General features: G+C 35.2%; 1 protein-coding gene across 3 annotated transcripts in view; it reads left to right on the top strand.

Annotated features, from left to right (window-relative positions):
* The window catches only part of DNAJB4 (DnaJ heat shock protein family (Hsp40) member B4), an 81,137-nt gene that overhangs the window by 57,505 nt on the left and 9,613 nt on the right, over positions 1–14,019 (top strand). Inside the window, exon 2 of one of the 3 annotated variants that reach the window (XM_045292093.1) lies at positions 11,333–11,574. The exons of 1 other annotated variant lie outside the window; for it this stretch is intronic. In XM_045292093.1, the coding sequence (XP_045148028.1) occupies positions 11,364–11,574 (211 nt within the window). In that variant the 5' untranslated portion in view covers positions 11,333–11,363. Of the gene's footprint in view, positions 1–11,182; positions 11,575–14,019 lie in introns of those variants that run through there. One more of the 3 variants, XM_004699305.2, reaches the window with a different exon arrangement.

The following is a 14,019-nucleotide window of genomic DNA, read 5'->3' as shown; positions in this document are numbered from 1 at the left end:
GTGTGTGTGTGTGTGTGTGTGTGTGTGTGTGTGTGTGTGTGTGTGTTGGGGAGATATACATTGATCATTGCAGTCAGTTACCCCTGTTTCTCCCTTTCCCCCTAAATTCACCATACCCTCATGGTATTGCTACTCCCATTACTGTTCCTGGGGGCTTATCTGTCCTGGATTCTGAGTGTTGAGAGCTCTTATCTGTTCCAATGTACAGGCACTGGTCTAGCCGGATTTGTAAGGTAGAACTGGGTCATGATGGGAAGTAGGGGTGGAGCATTAAAGAACTAGAGGAATGTTGTGTATTTCGTTGGTGCTATACTGCACCCTCGCTAACTCATTCCTTCTTTGTGACCCTTCTGTGAGGGAATGTCCAATTGTCTACAGATTGGCTTTGGGTTTCCACTCCAACCCTCTTCTTTCACATCAATGTGATTGTTTTGCCTCTTCTAATGCCTGATACATCCCATCAACACCTCATGATCACACAGGTTGGTGTGCTTCTTCCATGTGGATTTTGTTGCTTCCCTGCTAGATGGCCTCTTGTTTAGCTTCAAGCCTTGAAGACCCTAGATGCTGTATAATAGCTGGGCACCATAAGCTGTCTTTACCACATTTGCTTATGCACCCATTTCGTCTTCAGCAATCATGTCGGGAAGGTGAGCATCACAGAATGCCAGGTTATTAGAACAATTATTTCTTGTGTTAAGGGAGGGCTTGAGCCAAGGCCCAATGTCCATCTTCTACCTTATTACTTAACATATAAATATATCCCTATCATTATACATTAATTTATTTACATATATACATGCCTATATTTATACCTCTATAAATGTCTTTTGTCTCCTAATTCTTTCCTCTATTTCCTTTTACTTTCTTCCTGTCCCACTGTCATGTTTGACCTTCATTCAGCTCTCAGTAATTCCTCTCAACTACATTGCACTTAATCAAACACCACCAGGCATTCTACACCCCCTTTCCCATTGATTTTCAGATCTCGTTCCCTTGTCCCTGAGTTTATTGGCTACCCCTTCTCTTTTCCGACTTACTCCTCTCCCATGGCCCCCTGGAATTGTTGGTCTGTTGTTTTCTCCTCACGATTGTTTATCCTGCTTATATCAATAGATATAGAAGAAAAAGAAAGGGGTAAAAAAAGCCTATGAATAGTTCCAGGCCTGTCTGCTGATCCTTATGAGTGTTTTCCCATCTGGTCTGCTGAGGCCAAGCCCTGCCCCTCTAAATCATAAACTTAATTGCTTTGCTCTCCTTTGCTGCTCCGTTGTGTTCCCTTTGTGTTATGCCTCAGTGTGGGGGGGATAAGACCAGGCACAATTCCCACACTGTGTCTCCAGTGCTGTGCTGCGTAGGACTGTGGGTCAGTGTGGGAACATCGTGTCTTGTGGTAGGACCGACCTTATGGTCCTCTGTGCATTGGCTGCTCCAACATCAGGAACGTCATCCTCTAGGCTTGGTGGGCCAGGATGCAGTCCTCTCTCTTTCCCTCTTAATTTGCTCCCACATGGTCTGGGCTGACCTGCTCCTCTCCCTGGTCTGTATCTTCAGTGCTGTCCTCTATAGTGCATTCTTCTGGGGAGGGGGTCAAGGTAGCTGGGATTGGGGCCTGGCCACACAAACCTCTCTGTTAGTTCATTGTTTCATGCTGTAAGTTAGGGCACCAGAATTCTAACAGTCCGGCTCCAAAAATCTGTGCTTTTAACCTCTGTACTACCAATATTCCCGGATGCCACCTGAGAAAACTTTTAAACTGCAATACATACATACATTTAATATTTTATGGTTAACCATCTAAATATAAAGTGCTATAAAAAAGGTATAAAAGAGCCTTAGTTTATTTGCTTATTAATTCTTTAGTCAGAAGTATGGAACAACATGATAAAAATAATGCTATTTAATTTCACATAATGAAATGTTGAAAAGACATATTTTGTTACATATATACTTACCATGGGAGAAAGAAGGAGCTTTCTACTCCTGTTATAATTAGTCTCAGAAATTCACACGGCAGTTCTACTCTGCCCTTTAGGGTTGCTATGAGTTGGCATAGACTTGATTGAAGGCAGTGAGTTTAGATTTTGGTTTTAGTTATACTCACCACAGTTTTTAAAATGTGTTGGAGAATGGAAGTCTAAATTTCAATGATCCTCTACTACATGAGAAATTTCAGGGCTATTTGTGACACCATTTAAGTATTGGCAGAAAATATTTTTAACACTTGCCTTGATAAAACAGCAATTATCTCAATTTAAGATTTTATTTTTTGTTGTTCTTGAGAACATACACAGAAGAACTTACACTAATTCAATAGTTTCTACATGTTTAATTTAATGCCATTGATTGCATTCTTCAAGTTGTGCAACTTTTCCCATTTTCAGCTTATGAATTATTCCTCCTCCATTAACATAAACTTAATAACTGCCCCTTAAGCTGTCTCTGCGGGTTCTGTTACATAAGTGAATGCATCTCTGAGTGCTTATTGTCAACATAATTCCTTATAAATCTAAAAACCCACTACCACAACCAATTCTGACTCAAATACCCTAAAAATAGAGTAGAACTTTTCCTTTGAGTTTCCAAGACAGTAAATCTTGATGACAGCAGCCAACCTCATCTTTCTCCTGGCAAGTAGCTACTGGGTTTGAACCACCAAACTTGCAGGTTAGCAGCACAATGCCTGACCTACTGTACTCTAGGTAGCTCTTTTAAAAAGCACAATTCCCAAGCCAGATAGTCTTTAATAGTTAATAAGCTAGACTATTGTTTGGTTTAAAGAAGACTTCAAGGGATATTTTTTATTTAAGCTGTAAAGATTGTCTCAAGGTAATAATTTCTTTGAGTTTTAGATTTAAAGGGGCCATTGAGTTACATCCAGAACATAGCCTTGAAAATTGAAAATATTTAGAAGAAGAAAAACTGACTCTATGGTTACTTTTTAATAAATTAAATAAAATTATGTTTTCATGGAATCGTCTCATCCATGTTTGAGTAGTAAGTGAATATTTAAAAATGCAAACAGTAGTTTCATATTTTTGTTAAAAATACCAAGTACCCATAGGGAAACATAAGGAAAACAATCATTACTCACCTAAGCTAATTTTTGTTCTCATCTAACTTTTTTTTCACACATACTCAAACTTATACCATCAGTAAAGCAGGGGCTTATGATGTCATTTCTAAACAGGATTCAAATATGTTATAGTATGTAGGCTTTTTTAAACTTTTAAAAACAGGTATAATAAATTACTTTTGTTTTACTGCTCTTCTCTAATCTGTTTTCCCCAAAGGCTGCCACTAAGCATTCCCTTTATATACTCTTCCTGTTGTTGTTTTTTAATGCTAGTTATATTAAAGAGATGATGGTTTTTCTTCATTGTCTTACTTTAAAAAAACAAACAGATCAACCCAAAAAACAAACTCTTCACTCATTCAGTCAAAGTTGGATGAGCAAACTCTAATGTAAAGTGATGTGTAATATTTTATAATATATATTTCACTGTGTTGTAGGTGAAAGTTTTCACAATACAGTCAATATTTCATATAGAAATCATTTTTTGACATTGACTGCAATCCCTGCATTACCTCAGTGCTCACCCCATTCCCACCCTGGGTTCCCTTTTCATCCAGTTTCCCTGCCCCTCCATACCTTCTCCATTTTGTTTTTGGTGAAATATTACCCTTTTGGCCTCATAGCATTGATTGTTTTAAGAAGCATGTTCCTCGTGAGTGTTCTTGCTTATTTTATAAGCCAATCTATTATTTGGTTGAGAAGTTGTCTCCTAGAGTGGCTTCAGTTCAAAGTTAGAAAGGTAACTTAGGGCAATAGTTTTGGACTATTCCTTCAGTCTCTATCAGACCATGAAATTTTATACATTTAAAAAAATGAATTTTACTCTCTTAATTCATCCTATCCGGGACCTTCTGTTGAAATCAGAGCAGTTATTTGGTAGTGGTAGCCAAGCACCATCTAGCTTTTCTGGTTTCAGGCATAAGGGGCTGTGGTTCATGTGGACTATTTGTTTCCCTGAGCCTTTGATTTTCTTCAATCCCCTTTGCTCTAGGCAGGAAGAGACCAATACTTGTACCTTATATGGCCGCTAGCAAGCTTTTATAGCCCCAAATACTGCTTTTCAAATTAGAATTGAAAACATTATGTCAGTTGCTCTAGAAGGTCCCTGACACTATGGTCCTTATTAAGCCCAGTAGTTCAGTCCATGAGATGTTTGAGTATGTCTAAGGAATTTCCATAATAGTTCCCTCTGTGTGCTTTATTATATATATGAATATAAAATTACCACATGCCTTCTATCTAGTAAATGGTTCTCTCCCATCCCTGCTAACCATCAAAGAATGTTTCTTTCTGGGTGCAGATCTATTCTTGACAATTTATAATAGTGGACTTATAACATGTTTGTCCCTTCGTGATTAACATATTTCATTTAGCATAATATCCTCCAGATTTATTTTTGTTAAAAGATGTTGCACGAATTCATTATTTTTTTATTGTTATATGGAATTCCATTATAATGTATACTACAATTTGTTTATCTATTCTTCCATTGATGGACGTGTACATTCTTTCCAGCTTTTTGTTACTTTGAGTAATGCTGAAATGATTATAGGAATGCACATGTTCATTCATGTCACAACTCTTATTTCTCTAGGACATACACCTGGGAGTAGGATTACTGGATTGCATTTCTATTTCTAGCTCTCTAAGTAAGTGCCATACTGTTTTCCACAGGGGTTGCCTCATTTTACACTGTCACCAATAATGTATAAGAGTTGAGTTCCAGTCTCCCCACAACCTTGCCACAATTTGTTTTCTTTCTTTTTTTTAATCAGTGCCATTTTTCCTGGTATGAGAATAGAGTTTTGATTTGCATCTCTGTAATGGCTAACTACTTTGGTGGTGTAGTTGTTGCACATTGGGCTGTCATCTGAATGGTGAGCAGTTAGAAACCACCAGAAGTTCTGTGGGGGAAAAACTAGGCTTTCTATTCCTGTGAACAGTTACAGTCTTGGAAACCCACAGAGGGGTCACTAAGAGTCAGCATTGACTTGATGTCAGTGAGTTAGGGGGCTAATGAAGTTCTCTGATGGTGAAGTAGGTTAAGCATTACACTACTGACTTAAATGTCCTATGGCTAGAACCCACTAGCTGCTCCATGGGAGAAAAATGAAACAGTCTGTTTCCATAAAGATTTAAAGCTGTGGAATCCTGTGGAGTGGTTCTATACTGTGTACAATAAGGTTGCTATGGATCAGAATCAGCTAGATGGCAGTGGGGTTGGAATGGATAATGATTTTGATCACAGTGAATGTTTTCTTTGGTGCAATGCCTATTCATAGCCTTTGCTCATCTTTTAAACTGGATTGTCTTTTCATTTTTGAGTTGCTACAATTTTTTAATAAACTTTGAGATTAGAACCCTTGTCAGATATGACATTGATAAGTATTTTTTTTCCTTGTTTGTAGGTTCTCATTTTACTTTTTTTGGTAAGGTCTTTTGATGAGCAAAAGTATTTCATTTTTAGGAGGCCCAGTTACCTAGTTTACCTTCTGCTGTTTAGGTATATTTTAAATTATGTTTAATCGTCTATACCATAAATTAGGATCCTAAAGCTTGTCTCCTGATGCTTTCTTCCATGAAGAAAAGACCTAAACATTTTGAGGTATAGATCCTGTTTCATTTTCCTGCAAATGGATATCCAATTTTGTCAGCATCATTTGCTTAGGAGACTATCTCTTCTCCATTTAATAGACATAGACCTTTTGTCTGATATATATACCAAGATGGATTTATTTCTGGATTCTCGATTCTGTTTCATTGTTCTGTACCAGCACCAGATTATTTTGACTATGGTAGTTATACAGTACTTTTTAAGGTTGGAAAGTGTGAGACTTCTATGTTAGGCTGGCTTGTCTAGAGAAATAAAACCAGTGATACTCAGGTATGTATAAGAATAACTTTATTTCAAGAAGTAATCCTATATCAAAAGTCATCCCAGTCCAGTCCAATTTAGAAGGGCTGGAGCCCTCCGTAGGCTCACATAGTTGCCAGCTGATGACACAGAATGGTGAAACAGGATCAGGAAGATCACAGACTAATGGATGCAATGTCATGGGGATTCAAGATCACTGGAAACATAGCAGGGTGATGACAGCTACCAGGGTGGGGGGTGGGGAAGACACATGGAGCCACCCCTGGAAGTAGGCAGAGTTCCAGCAAGCAGGAAGGCAAGAAGGAGCAGGGAAAGTGCGAGGAGAGGTCCCCAGTGCCTCTTATAAAAGGCCATACCTCCTAGGAGGAATCATCAGACTATGACCTGATTGACAGGTTGGACTCCATCCACCCCTATAGAAGTGTAAATTGACATGTAACTGCCACAGCCACCTACTTTGTTGTTCTCGTTCAATAATGCCATCCATAACTATCTGGGACTGCTTTTCTTTCCATATAAAGTTGGAAATTAGTTTTTCCATTTTGTTAAAGAATACCACTGGATTTTGGATAGGGGTTGTATTACATCTAAGAATTGTTGGAGTAATACTGACATTTTAACAGTCTACCCATGAGCATCGTGTTTTCCCATTAATGTCGGTCTCTTTTGAGTTATTGCAGTAGTGTTTAATAGATTGGGTAATAAATTTTTAACCCCTTCATGACCCATGGGAAAAGCACTCCTTGGTGCTTATTGGGCAGCTGTTTTCCCATGAATAGTGCATGTAGCCATCAGGAGTGGATCTGAATAACTTTAAAAATGGAAGAAATTAATGTGTGCTGCAGATTTCTATTTAACAGTATTGCATCAGGTGATGCATCTTGTAGGAGTGATTTTGTTAATTTTTTTTAACTGAGGGATAAACCTTATAAGTATATTTTAGGATTCCTGTGCATTATTTGGAAGTTGTCTTTCTCATGATGATACCATGCTTGCACAAATGCCCTATTGTCAGGTGCTCTAAATTGTATGCACCTGTCAAAGGATCTAGGAGGCAGTACAGAGTCCAGAAGGACATATGCTTATCATTAATCCTACCCCTCTGAGTCCAGGACATATGTGTCCACATAATTTTACTCCCAGAGTAAAAGCATCCCACATAATCCTACCCCTGAATCCAGAGGAATATATGTATCTCACATAGCATGTATCAAACTTCATACTTTATAACATTTCAGAAATGCTTGTTGATTCAGCATACTTTCCATTAAGGAAAGCACATGACACAGAAAAAAGTTCAAATGGAAAATAATTGGGTAATAAGATTAACCAGTAAGTAATAGAAGAGATATCTCAGTCTGGAAAAAGTAGATGTAATAGTAATGCAAGGGGGACACCAAAAGGTTTGTGGGAAAGTTTTATTATCTCTTAATTCCATTTTTCCACAGATTTTTTTGTAAAAATCATTTTCTCTTTCAGCTTTTATAACAATCCATATATCAATTGTATCAATCACATTTGTGCATTCATTGCCATAATTTTCAAAGCATTTTCTTTCTTGCTTGAGTCCTTGGTATCAGCTCTTCTTTTTCCCTCCCTCCCCTACTCTCCTACCCTTGTGAACCCTTGATAAATATTATAATTATTTTCATATCTTACACTGTCCGCTGTTTCCTCTCACCTATGTTTCTGTTGTTCATCAGCCTGGAGTGGAGCTTATAAGTCAATCTTTGTGATCAGTTCCCCCTTTCTCCCCCTTTCCCCCCACTTTCTCCCTACCATCTGGTATTGCTACTCCTATTAATGTTCCTGAGTGGCTTATCTGTCCTGGATTCCATGTGTCCAGAACTCTTACCTGTACCAGTGTACATGCTCCGGTCTAGCCGGATTTGTATGGTAGAACTGGGGTCATGATATTGAGGGGAGAGGAAACATTAAAGAACTAGTAGAATGTTCCACAGATTTTTTTGAAGCCCCTTCATCTATACTACATAAAATGATCGTATGTGTAAGTTTATATATAAGGTTCCCAACCCAAAAGACAAATAAAAGTTGGATTTCTAGAGGTACTGATAATAAAAGGCAATAGTAATGAAAAAAAAAAACCTGTGTTCAACTTGTTAGAACCAGCTTAAAATGGAGTTGTTGGAAAATAACGTCTTAAGTTGCAGACCAACTATATAGTAATTTTTTCTTTTGTTTATTTTGTAAGGATAAATTTCTGAAGGAGTATTTACAAGGTTTTAAAATTTATTTTTAGTGGGTTTTAATAACTATTGCCAAATATTTTAAAGAATTATTTACGAAGCTTTATAAAATTACAAATGTGCAAGTAACTGCTCTTTTTACCAAAACCGAGCCAGAATTTTAAAAAATAGTTTATTTCATTATTTTTTATTGTTGAGAATATACACAACAAATACACTAATTCAACCGCTTCTACATGTACAATTCAGTGACATTAATTATGTCCACTGAGCTGTGAGACCATTCTCATCCGCCCTTTCTGGGTTTTGCCTCCATTCAGTTCATTCCTTCCTAACAGCCCATCTTACCCTTTGAGTTGCTGTTGTCAAGTTGATCCCATAGATAGGTCTTAAAAGAGCATAATGCTTAAGGCAAAGGTTATTTATTAAGCTAAAACTATTGTATGATTTTAAGAAGATGTCAGGAATATTTTTGGTTTAAGGTTTAAATATTATCTCAGGGCAATAGTTTTGAGATTCATCTAGCCTCTGTAGCCCCATAAAAATCTGGATCCCATAAGAATGTGATTTTCTTTCATTTCAAGACTGAAATTACTTAATAGTTGAATCAAAGTTATATTTGCTTTATTATTAATTTCAAATTTCCAAGTTGAGATAAATTCCTGCTTTTCAGCTTTACCAATATGATTCTATTTCATCAATGATAGCTGAAGAAATATGAAAATCCTCATTACCCACTCTATGTTTGGAGGGTCACATTCTATCAGTTAATATTTCTCACAAATTTGAAAGACTTAGCCATTGAGTTCTATCTTGTATTATTTTTTCTTAATCTGTGATTTTAGTCCTGATGATAACTTACTATTCTCTGAAAATGACTGAGTCAGAGAAGATTCTTTCCCCTCCCACCATATCCCACCAGAACACTTTGAAGTTTTTATAGTAATGTCAGATTCTGGGGTGATGGATATTTAAGAAAATTGTCTTGGAAATTAATTCTAGAATAGGTGATTTTTATTGTATTTTTCCTCTACTCTAGATGATGATACTTGCACAGGATTCCAACTTGGCAGTATGCTTTTTGAGAATTAGGATTCTTAAAGTGACTTCAGCCATTAGCGTTTTTGTCACCTTTTTTTGGATTTGAAAGTTTTTGTTGTTTTTATTTTTGACATTGAATATTCCTTGATATAGGACTAAACAAATTATTGAATAGGTGACAAGTGTCTATAACTTGTAAATAGGCTAGATAGATGTTAGGAATTCTTAATACCCAGGAGTTATTAAAGTACAGTTTTTTTAGAATTTTGAAATCACAGATGTCAAAATGCACAAGAATAAACATTCATAAGGAATTGCTGGTTTTTAATGTATGTGTGTGTGTGTGTGTGTGTGTGTGTTCAGTGTATGAAGTAAATATTCTATAACTTTAAAGTGTAACATGTGACCATCACCTTTTCATTCTAAACATATATGTACATTTATATTTCCTCTCAAAAGGTTTTTAAGCTTATGAGCTCATGATAATTTAGAAGTCACTGCATAACTTTTTCAACATTTTCTTATAAATTAAGCTTTCCAAAATTACTTTAGAAATGAAATTATTTTTGAAAATACAAGGAAAGCATGCCAAGAGGCAAGATATCTAACCTACATAGAAAAAGTTTTTCATAAAAATAAAAATGTTATTTTTTAATCAAGAGTTAAAGGAGTTAGAATACTTTAAGCTGTTAACAGTTACAGCAAAAAAGGAAAAGAACTACAGCACAGAACTATAAATATTTGTAGAAAAAAAGACTAGAAAGAAATATGCTAACATTTAGCAAAGATTACCTAATATGGTATGAGAGGAAGGTTTTTATTTTCTCTTCTGCATTTGCCATTAATCTTCTACACTGAGTATATGTTTATATTGAAAATTAGGAAATGTGTTTTCAAAAGAAAAAACATTTCTCACAATACCTCTTCTTAGAGACACCATGGTTGTGCAGTGGTTAAGTGCACAGCTGCTCACTGAAAGGTCAGTGGTTGGAATTCACTCGCCATTCCAAAGAAGAAAGAAGTGGCAGTGTGCTTCTGTAAATATTTACAGCCTTGGAAACCCGATGGGTCAGTTCTACTCGGTGCTATTAGATCACTAGGATTCTGAATCATCTGATGCTAAAAGGTTTTAGTTTAAAGAAAACATTTAGGTTTTAAATAATATTTTGAAGGTCTTATAAGGAAAAAATATGTATTCTCTCTTAACTGTACTGTCCTAGCATTATTGCTGCACAAAATCTCCATAAACAATAACCTAGAAGAAGGGGATTCCATTCTGTTTTAATTGAAGGAACTAAACTCAGATATTAAGTTTTCACCAATATATATTACTTCGTCCGAATTATTAACTTTTGTAACCCCAAAATGCTATACATCATTAACCAAAATACCATTCAGATTCTTTACTTGTAATAAGTATTGCTTTGAACTTTTATGATACATATCCTTTTAACAATGTAAAATTGTTATATTGACTCTGCTGGCATTTCTGATTTATAGATACCCTCCCCCCAAGAATTTTTTAAAATGACAGCAATTATTTGAAAACTTGAATGCACACAAAGCAAATTTTAGTACTGAACTATTTGACATTGAAATTAATAAAATAAGTTCAAGGATACATTTCTAATAACTTATTTTAACATAAGATGCTTAATAGCTATACATTTTTGTAGCTTTTTCACCTATAGTGGAGTAAATAAATATGTTGTTAGAGCATTTTTGTCCTGAAATACTTGTTTATTAATCCATTTGACCTTTTTGAACAGAAATGAAAATGACAGTGATAGAAGGAAAATGAGTAGTTAATTGTGCAGGAGGAGGAAACGTAGCTCGGGTGCTTTGACTAGAGGCAGTGGGGAAGTGACGTCCTGTAGCGTTTGCTGTTCTAGAAAGTACAGAGCCACGTCGTGAAAGTGGGAGGACCCAGGAGGCAGTCTCCTGGGCAGTGTCTATTTATCTGTAAGTGAGCTGTTGGGGAAGGGATTGAATTCTGAAACGCTGTCTGCTTGCTACCGGCAGAGAGCTAGATGAATTGCTGATTTACTTTAACTTTTAAAATATCCAGTTTGGTTTATTTTTCTTAGAACCATTGTATTGTTGAAACTGGGGACACTGTTTTCTTTTACAAAGGGAAATCTAAGTTCATTTCAAGGCATTCGAAATGGGGAAAGACTATTATGGCATTTTGGGAATTGAAAAAGGAGCTTCAGAAGAAGATATTAAGAAGGCTTACCGAAAACAAGCCCTCAGATTTCACCCAGACAAGAACAAATCACCTCAAGCAGAGGAAAAATTTAAAGAGGTCGCAGAAGCTTATGAAGTATTGAGTGATCCTAAAAAGAGAGAAATATATGATCAGTTTGGGGAAGAAGGTAAGTAGTCTGTTTATTCTGTCTCTTCGTCATTGTCTCTCCTTTTCTTCCTTTCTTTCTCAGCCTTTCAAGTTATGATTAAATTGGATTCTTGTATATGTCAAAAGTAATGGATAGACAAATAATGGATTAAAAACAAGATTTTATCCTAAATCACATGAATGAGTATTACATAGCTATGAATGAAATACACTTGTTTTTCTTTTTGGTGAGGCTTAGCATTTTATATTATACATATTTTACATTAGATATATGATGCTAACATTATATTTTTAAAAGCAATCTTAAATGTCCATATCATTAAGAATGTTAAAACTCTTATGCAACCTGCTTTATTTTCTAATGAATTTTCTCCCAGAAGCAATAAAGAGGCATTTAAAACCTTAAGACCAGCAGTTTAAATTCCAGGTAGTATATCTTATTCACAAAAACAAAAGGTAGCTTTTCCCCCCTCCTTTCTTCTATCACAATTAGTTTAAAGGGAACAAGATAGAATCATTTCTCTAAGAAGCATAAGACCCAGGCATTTAGCCTCTAGTTGTTTTTGGCATCTTTCCTAGAGAGGAAAGAATTTTCCTGATGTCATAAAATACCAGAGCAAGTTTTTAGCTTAATTGTAAATAGTAATTGTGTGCCAAGAAAATGCTTTCAAAAATACAGTTTTTAACCTAAAATGGCCTCCTAGAGTTAGAACAATTTCTAATATACTTTTAGATAACATTTTTTTCGAACTTTTATTGTCTAAGCCTTAGAATCTAAGGTAGAAGAAAGCATGACAGTTTCCCTCTGCACTCCAGACCCCACTTTTGTTCCTTGCATTGTGAGATCAATAACTAGTTGAACACAACAAATGGCGATAATTTAAGATGATCTTTTTATCATTCTGGATCTTAAATAAAATTTATTTATCTCCATATAAATTCAGAAAGCACTCTTGTTAACATAGCTCTAAAATAAAGACTTACTTTTTTAAAGTAAATCTTTGAATTGTTAATTAAAAAATAATTGATTTTATTTGGAGATTTTCAACTTTTTGAATGGAAACTATGCTATTTTATGATTAGCTCCCCCCCCCCCAAATGTAAGTCATTATACTTATAAAACATTTTTTTGGTATTCCTTTCCTTCTTCATTGCATGTGACATTTAATTTTCTTAATTAGACATATTCCTTCAAAACAAAGTCAAATGTTGACTATTCTTATTTGAATTAGAAATGTTAAATTTAGGCAAGCATGATGTTTGTGTGTAGAGGATTTTGTGGTTATTGTTGCTTATAAATGGTCATTGATATTGATATTTATGCAAATGATTTTGGTGTGATAAGGCCTTTCAACATCAGGTTCTTTCAGAATAAATACTGAAAACAGCAGGTAAGTGGACAGTGGAACTCTGCCTGGTCACACTACCATGCATAATTCTGAAATACTACCAACAACACCACTCTTTCTGAAAGAATTACTTTGTAATTTTGTAAAGAAGCATACACAGAGTATAAATTTCCATTTAATAACAGGTGTATACTGTTTGAATCTAAGTGATTTGACCATATCTCATTGCTAGCTCAAGTTTGACTGTGACTAAGCTGTAGAATTCAGTGTTTATTTAGGATATTTATGTCCATCATTTTCAAATCACGAAATAATACATTTTTACTGGTTTGATATTGACTCCTAATAGTGCTTTCCTTTTTTAAAAAATATAATTCATAATGATTGTTACTGAGAATGTATACAAAAGAACATATACAAAGTCAACAATTTCTACATGTATAGTTCAGTGACATTGATTGCATCCAAGTTGTGCAACCATTCTTACCCACCTTTTCCAAGTTGTTATTCCTCATTAATATAAACCCACTGCCCCCCAATTTCTTATTGAATTTTGATCCACTTGATCTTACATCTTAAAAGAACACTATACTCAATCGAGAGAGATATTCTTTACTACCTGAGCTAAACTATTTGTTTGGTTTTAAGAAGACTTCAGAGGATGTTGGTGTTGTTTAAAAGGTATCTTAAACAATGTTTTTCTTGAGTACTTCAGTATATTGTTCATCATAATATACTGATCATCACTGAGGAGATTTAAAAAAAATCTCCTAAACCAGAATCATCTGTACACCTTAATTTTTTTCTTTTAAAAAATGTTATTTAATCTGTTAATTTATATACATCAACCTATATTTTGTTTTTTGGGTTTTTTCTTTCTCTTTTAAAAAAAAATCATTTTATTGGGGGCTCATACAACTCTTTTCACAATCCATACATACATCAATTGTATAAAGCACATTTGGACATTCGTTACCTTTATCATTCTCAAAATGTTTGCTCTCCATGTAAATCCCTGGCATCCTCATTTTTCCCCCTCCATCCCTGCTTACCCCTCCCTCATGATCCCTTGATAATTTATAAATTATTATTTTGTCATATCTTACACTGTCCGA

Source organism: Echinops telfairi, unplaced genomic scaffold (genome assembly GCF_000313985.2).
Source record: "Echinops telfairi isolate 266 unplaced genomic scaffold, ASM31398v2 ScPeMD7_443;HRSCAF=831, whole genome shotgun sequence".
Classification (NCBI taxonomy): Eukaryota; Metazoa; Chordata; class Mammalia; order Afrosoricida; family Tenrecidae; genus Echinops; species Echinops telfairi.
This window is presented reverse-complemented; position numbering and strand designations above follow the sequence as displayed.